Source organism: Saccostrea echinata, unplaced genomic scaffold (assembly GCF_033153115.1).
Source record: "Saccostrea echinata isolate AGI-Se365-2 ecotype Australia unplaced genomic scaffold, CSIRO_AGI_Sech_v1 ptg000054l, whole genome shotgun sequence".
NCBI classification, from domain to species: domain Eukaryota; kingdom Metazoa; phylum Mollusca; class Bivalvia; order Ostreida; family Ostreidae; genus Saccostrea; species Saccostrea echinata.
The window spans coordinates 11,026,622-11,034,626 of record NW_026889803.1 but is presented as its reverse complement, the minus strand read 5'-3'; the positions used below and the strand labels follow the sequence as shown (position 1 = coordinate 11,034,626).

The 8,005-nt window shown below is 33.7% G+C and overlaps 1 protein-coding gene across 1 annotated transcript; it reads right to left on the bottom strand.

The window, feature by feature from the left end:
- Positions 1-2,821: 2,821 nt before the first annotated feature.
- Positions 2,822-5,429, bottom strand: LOC133205641 (cilia- and flagella-associated protein 20). Its single transcript, XM_061341487.1, has 5 exons — positions 5,209-5,429; positions 4,601-4,680; positions 4,365-4,476; positions 4,057-4,245; positions 2,822-3,912 (listed from the first exon to the last, which is right to left on the bottom strand). The coding sequence occupies exons 1-5, from the start codon at positions 5,290-5,292 to the stop codon at positions 3,793-3,795; spliced, it is 585 nt and encodes a 194-aa protein (XP_061197471.1). The 5' UTR covers positions 5,293-5,429; the 3' UTR covers positions 2,822-3,792.
- Positions 5,430-8,005: the final 2,576 nt, after the last annotated feature.

Sequence of the window (8,005 nt, the reverse complement as noted above, 5' to 3'; positions counted from 1 at the left end):
TTATACCCCCGCCTCCCATATGATTATAATGGCAAAGTCCATGTTTTGCTATGGGAAACCCGAAATAAGTGTCAGATCAAAAAGTAAAATAGAAGGTGCACAATGGCACCATGTAATAAAGAATCTTTTAAAGTATCATTAAATTTTATTCAGTGGTATAGGAGGAGTTGCGGATAAGAGATGGGTACCGCAGACGGACGTACAGGCCCGTAGAACGCGGGGCCAGGCCCCCTTCTTTTGCTGTAGTTTTGAAATTTTAAATTTCATTTAGATGCTAGCTGACCCCTCACTCTTTGTTTCTGTAAGATTGAACACTGGTAAATTCCAGCATTTGATATAAATTTACCAAAAAGTAAGAAGTTAAGGGAAGGGCGAACACTACTACCCCCCCCCCCCCACCCACACACACAAATGAGATTCCAGATTGGACATTTTTTTTTTGAGGCGAAGGGTGGAGGAAGTTTCGTCCTCAAGTTCTTATGAGTGTAGCAACAAAGGCGGATCCAGGGCCGGTGCGCCGGGTGCACCCCCCCCCCCTTTTGAATTTTTTGTATGTAGAACTTATATGTCCATTATCCAAAATCAAAGGAAAAAACATATCATATTTGTAAGAATTCGTCAGCTTCCGGGGGCTTCACCCCCGGACCACAACAGGGCTTTGCTCTAGACCCCACTGGGGGCTTCAATGCAGCCCCCAGACCCCCCCCCCCCGCCTTCTACTGCGCCCCCCGTTATGAAATTCCAGGGTCCGCCACTGAGCAAAGACTTTTGCGGAATATCAATATGTACATATATAATTCTAACATAATCCTCTAGATAGCATTTATATAATATGTAATTGAACTCTGGTTCGATACTTTCAAATAAAATTTGGTAAAGAGATTGTAATGAACAAAGGGGATTTGATGTTAGATTTGTACTAATTGAAAGGTGTATTGCTAGATTTTTGAGACATTATTCAGGATATGTCATACAACTGTCATTAAAATTCTAAAATGCATACTTGAATGTTTGTACGGTATAATTTAGATACATTGTACATGATGTAAATCGAGGCTAAAAAGTCCGATGTGGCGATTTATTTATTTTATTCTTTACCTCTTTTTTTTTTAATTTATTCATTTATTTTTATAATTATTCATTTTCTATACTTAAAAATCCTCAATAATTCTACGGAAACAATGGCTTTTATTCATACATCTATACAAAAATGAATCTAATTTAGAGTCATATAAGGCGTATCTTTTTTTATAAGTTCAGATTAACTTAAATTAAAAAGATCTTTCTATTTGTTTTATTAATTTATATAAAGATAAGACTTTCCTGTAAATTACACAATTTAAATCAACCACGTTTCAAAGATGTTAGAAATTTAAAACAATAACCGATTTATTTACCGACTCCGCTGTTAATTAACAAACACAGTTTAAAATTAATTTAACTATGGAAACATTAGGTTATTCAAGTTTAAAATCGGTGAAAATTTTAATTTAACGTAAATAACATATATCATGTTTATCTACACTCAATCTCATATTTTTATTTATCTATATTTATGTTACATTAAAAGTTTAGACATCATCGAGTTAAACTTATCTAAAGTGTAAACTTTTAATGTAACATTTACTCAAATTTCTGGATTAAAAAAAATATTTACACATGAATTGTGTTAATGAGTTCAAGATGCTCTGCAATTTTCAAGAATTTCACTCAGTCCGTGTGTGTGTGTGGGGGGGGGGGGAGGGAGGAGGAGAGGGAGAGACCATCCTTTCAATGATCATTTATTGAAAAATGAAGTTTTGGACGTCTAAAATAAAATAAAATTCAACGGTTTCGTCAATCTCTAGAATAAACCAACTGGTAAAGCAAGGAAACTGAAGCATTGTCTCCAGACTGGGAGGTGCACCAAACCCTCCATCAGGATAGAACTTGTGGAGGATATTTCTGAGGGGAATAAACGTCAACATCAGGTTTCGACATGATGCCCTTTGTAACCAAGACATGATAATAATGAGTTGCATTGCAAACATCATTTTGAACACCCCCCCCCCCCCCCCCCTAAAAAGTTATCGTGAGATTTTGTGCAAAACATCTTTGTTTTTATGCCATTATAACCTCTGCAGAGAATTTCTGAAGGAATTTGTAGGTTTCGATATGGTGCCGTTTGTAACTAAGACATGATGTTTCTCCTGACCCCGGGACCATGAAAAAGACTTAGACTAAATCAAAATTTCAGTTATTTGCAAGATGTTTATTAAAATGAACTGAAACTATTAATCTGTAGATAACAGTAAATGAAATGTTGAAATTTTTATTTTTGACTGTTTGATTTCCATATCACTTATAATAAGTTATTGCAATATACACGTAAGCTCATGATGTTTCAGGATCTTGGCATAATCCAGAAATCTTTGGCACAATTGTCTAAGCTATATTAATCCAGCTTTAAGGTCAATGCACCAGGCAGTGCAAGTAGGAAGTATCAAACATTGTAATAGATACCTGATATGAACAGGTACCTTCCCTTCCTTTGCAAGTCCAATAAGGTACAGTCAAACCTCGTTATCTCGAACACGATGGGACTGAGGAAAACTACAAGATATCCAATTTTGGATTCCAGAAAAAAATACTTAATGTGATTCGGACTTCCACATTACTCCAACATATCCATGGTATTCAAGATATCGAAGTTCAACTGTACTTCAAAAGTTTGAACCATTAGGTAATTATATATGTTTATACTGAATCAAGGCGTCTAGATCATTTTAAGGATGGGGGATATACTTATCAGAAATCAAAACCAAACACTAAAACTAACATGGACTTTATATAATATTTATTATTATAATTCTTTGGCCTGAATGTCGTTGTGGACCTCAAACCAAAACATAACAAAACAAATAGGACAAAGTTACAATTGTTCTAAGACTCACTAAGCACCTTAAGGTGACTCAACACAAGCACACAAAGAAGAGCACATTTACCAAGTGGATAATCTCATTCAGCCCCCTCCCTAAATATCACTGTCAAAACAAGAAAATCTGTTCTTTATATGTTTATTTTCCTATATTTACAATGGGTAAAAATGCAGAACATTTTTAATATGCCTTATGCTTAAATGAAGCTGAATGATTGAATGAAATGTATTTTATGAAAAAAAAATATGAAAAGTTGGGAAATCGGTTGAAACAAAATATAACAAATAACTTTGATATATAACATATATTGCAACAAATCCCCAACTTTGCAAAAAAGATAAATCTTCCAGGCAATTTTTAAAATATTTAATATTCTTTCCATTTTGATACGCTCATCAGTCATCCAGCTGCTCAAATGTATAATTAATTCTAAATTTCCAATCACAAATAATCAGGATTCTATAAAACACCCATTCCTGAGTTTTAATTTGGTTGCAAGAACTATACAGATTTGAGATTTTTTGTTAAATTGTAAAGACTACAGAAATAGTTTTTTTTCCTCTCAAAAGACACAAAAATAACAAGAGAACTGTTATGAACACTTAAAACTGGTTGTGGCCCTGTGGAAATAATGGCACATTTAAATTATATGCCAAGTAACTGTTCATTCCATCAGTGTTGCCAATATCCACTTGTTCAATGTTCATATTGTCCAACATCGGTTGTATACTAAGGTACACATATTTTTTCAGCCCTCCAATAAATTTTTTATCCACAGACATTTTTGTAACTTTCTTGAGTAGCAATTTGAACAGTTTAAAATGTTGATGTATTTACACTGAGTTAAAATGTTCTAATAGTCAGATAATGTTTGTTATGCCTTTGCTCCTTTGTTTTGTACAGGTAGGTATAATTTGAATTCTGCAGGTAATTCATCTTCTGAATAAAGTCTGTCTGAGAAGTATACTCTTCGGATTCGACAGTTGGCATGAATCTGTAAATATTACAAAGTTTCCTTAGCTAAATCCACAAATGAGACTTAATTCAAGTCAAATATAAGTAAATTTCAAGTTTTAATTTTAAATTCATCTGTGTAAATTTCAAGTATTTTGCACATTACAGTCAATTGTTTTCTTACCTGGACTCTCAAGGTTTCAATGTAGTTTGTTCCATAAGCTCGCCTTGTGAAATCTGACAAGTTGAACTGAATTTGATTCCAGCCATCATCCAACCTCATTGGCATGGTACAGATAAATGGCTTCACTCTTGTGGTACTCTGGTAATTGCTAGCTCTAAATCGCCTCCTGACATTTTTGTCATCTAAAACCTGTGTTCAGAAAAATTGTCACATCAATACAGATAAAAAATTTAAAAGATACACATCTTTAATAAAAGTCTTCTCACTGGGAATAATAATACAGTAAACATGGAAGTTAGGAAACTTGCCTGTACTTCAAAGGTGAAATATTTCTTTAAATTTTTGATGATCATCACCAAGAATGGAAGCTTTATACCAAGTGTTTTCTTTGGATCTGCTGGACACGTTATGTATGTTGTACTGTAAACAGAAGATAAAAGACATGTAAGAAAATCAACAAAAGACATTGAAAATTTTATTGTTAACTGCTTCATTAATTTAATTAAAAAAAGAGAAAATACAGCATTATTTACATTAACCCTACCTGACATTTGTTCCAACAATTTCTAATACTAGGGACTGGATATCATTGTCTGTGATACGTTTGATGTGACCATTTCGTACCTAAAATGATAACAATGCACATGAGAAAAACGTTCACAATGAAAAATACTGCAGAATGCACTTGTATACACGCATAACAACGCTTAGTCTATCGCATTCCACTAACAATGAAACTCGATATATTTGCATGGCAACAACTGTGTGCAGTTTGAAAGATATAATTTCACTGACATCAATTGATACATGGGTGTTCTATGTTATTTCTAACAAATAAGTATGTCACTAATGCCATGTCTTTTTTGTTTCAAACATGGATTGTCAATGTGTTATGACCAGACACAAACAATGGAAGATCCACTTCCGCTCTCGTAACCAACCACATTTCCTCGGTTTAAATCAAAATGACATTAAAATACCGCTGTTTTTATGTAACACTGGTTTAAAATAAACTAAAAACATATGTAATTGTATCGTATGATGTTATTAAATAAGAAAATTAACAACTATATCAGCAAGTCCAGGTTGCCAGCCATGTCACTATGGCGATCATGAAAGATAACTGCAAAGTGATAATTTCAACTCACGTACCTTTTTATCCCAAATTTGCAACGGTTTGCTTCCTATACTGTAAAGTATGGATAGAAATCCACTCTGAAATGTGTTCTTGAACATCTTTAGTGATGACTGTGTATTCAATAAAGTCTGTCTATCTTCGTCCTCTTGGACGCCGGCTACACAGTTCCTGCTCGCGTGGTGTTCAGTCGTTAAGTGAAGATCTTGCTGTGCGTCGATCAACTTACTACGTTACCAAGGGCGGTAAAGGGGTCGCTCTACGATACAGTTGCTAAGTTCAGTTTCCAAGGCGCTTTTTTATAGAAGAACCTTCATTATTTATTTGCAATATTTATATCTACTCAAAATGTCAAAGTTCTTTATAATGTGAAATTAGAGTACACAATTTAATCAAAAAATAATTTTAAAGTTAAATATTTTGAGGAACTACATGCGCATGTATATACACAATGAGTGAGGAGTACTTCCGTGATTCCACGCGGATATTTTGGATGTTTGTTTATTATGTGTATTTTGTATGCGTCTAAATATGCAAAATATTAAATGATATAGTATCGGATGTTACTTGCACAATAATTTGTGTGGTAAATACTTTAAAACTATTTTATACATCTTATAAAACCGAATAACCCTGCGTTTGCAGCGATGCTTTACATTTCATATATACATTGATTTGCTTTCTACAGTGTGTTTTTGTTATTATACTATGGGTTAAAAAAATTATTACAGAAACAACTGCCTGTGATACGATGGTATTTTATTTCATAGCCTTAATTTATTATATAAATCTATCACACACTGATAAATTATTCATTTTTCTTTACATTTAACAGCTTGTTTAAAGAAGTAATATTATTTTTTATGCATATAATGATATAAAAAGTAAATTAACAAACATGTAGAATTTAAAGTTTGGCCTTCATAAAATGTTCAACTCTAGGGGACCGAACGAGAGAGAAAAAATAATTTTATTAAAGCGTTGATCCCCCAATTAACCCAAATGAAAATTAAAATATCTCTGCCCCTTCCCTCCCGATGTATCGAAAGCATGCGCGGATCTAGAGGGGGGTGGGGGGGAGGGGGTCCGGACCCCCCTGGAATTTGCAGAGGTATTGAAAGTATATACTGAAGCAAATAAAAAAAGAGTTTGGATCCCCCCCCCCCGAAAACGTGTACGTACCCACCATCATCACCACGAAACATGTGTTTTTCACGTTTTGGAAATGGATTTTCCTTCTTTTTTTTAGCTTGTCAAGAAATTTTTGGGTTGGAATATTTTTTTGACTGGGGTCCCCCCCCCCCCCGGAAAAAAACTTCCTGGATCCACACCTGGAAAGCATGTGCAGATCTAGACGGGGGTGGGGTCCGCCTTGGGGTTTTTAGAGTTATAAATTGCTATGTGAAGTTACGAAAAAATTACCTTGGACGGTTGGATCCCTCCTCCCCCCTAAGAAACACGGACCCCATGTAAAATGGTAAAGAAATTAAGTCATGTATCTGAAGAAAAAATACTTGAAAAAGTAACCCCCCCCCCCCCCACCCACCCCCAATAAGTTTTTTTCATGTTGGGCAAGTTTACGTTATTATTTTTATTTTATTTATTCATTCATTTCTTCTTCTTTTCTTTCTTTTTTTTTTTTTTTTTTTGGTTTGCTTGTCAAAAAGTTTCGGTGTCAGATTTTTTTGTCCCCATCCCCTCCTATGGGAAAAATTCCTGGATCCGCGCATAAAAAGGGATCCGAAATACTTTATAGATGGAATGGGTAGCATGTGTTCATTTACTTTCAGTGAAAAAGGAAGTCTCTCTATAAAAAAAGACCATGTGCGCAGTCTCCCAAAACTCGACTTTTTAAAATAAAAGAAAGTTTTCCAAAAAAGTCCTTGCCACTTGTTATAATGTAGATCTTTGTGATTTCAAAAATAACGAAATGATTAATTAAATCTTCAAAACATCATACACTAGTGATTTAACTTAAACAAAAATGTTGAAATTAATGTCGAATTTAAGCATGAAGCCTATAGCTATGTGACACGATTAATGCTTTCCAGTGTCATGATGTTCTTACTGGGAAAAAAAAATCAGTTAAATTTATACATCCTACTGATGCATTTAACCAATTAAGATGAATCTACATTACATTACTTCTTACATGTATCATTCAGTTCTGACATTTCATTTTTAATTTGAAGGGGGGCTTGGGTCGTACTAGGAAGAGACTTATAGTCACTTTAACCTGACTTTTGCCAAGTATATGTTATGGACTAGGTATGATCTAAATCGTAGCACTACTGAAGTAGAACAAACGTGAAGAATAAATAAATAAAGAAAGAAATGAAAATAAAATAAAATCCACTGCAAAGGGAGAATCGAGACAGGCTCCACAGCAATCGATGCAACGACTCAGTAGTATGGCATGTCAAACGTTGCAATATTCGATCTTTTGCATTTGCATTGTATAATTTTCCATTTGCATTGTATAATTTTTATTTGTATTGTATAATTTTCTATTTGTATTGTATAATTTTTCATTTGTATTGTATAATTTTTATTTGTATTTTATAATTTTCTATTTGTATTGTAAAATTTTCATTTGTATTGTATAATTTTTATTTGTATTGTATAAATTTCCATTTGCATTGTATAATTTCTTATTTGTATTGTAAAATTTCTTATTTGTATGCGATAATTTTTCATTTGTATTGTATCCGCGGACTGTTTATTTGTTTCGTTACGAAGGATTTCATTGGTCAAGTTTCAGCCTGTATCGGGTTGAAGATGTTCCGGATGCTCAAAGCAAACTGGGCTCATATG

Bases quoted from the DNA above. Each gene is read 5' to 3' on its own strand.
- LOC133205641 (XM_061341487.1), bottom strand. From the start codon at position 5,292: ATGTTCAAGAACACATTTCAGAGTGGATTTCTATCCATACTTTACAGT. The intron at 4,477-4,600 runs GTAGGGTTAATG...TTCTGTTTACAG, and splicing joins ATTGTTGGAACAAATGTCAG to TACAACATACATAACGTGTC. The intron at 3,913-4,056 runs GTAAGAAAACAA...TAATATTTACAG, and splicing joins TTGAAACCTTGAGAGTCCAG to ATTCATGCCAACTGTCGAAT.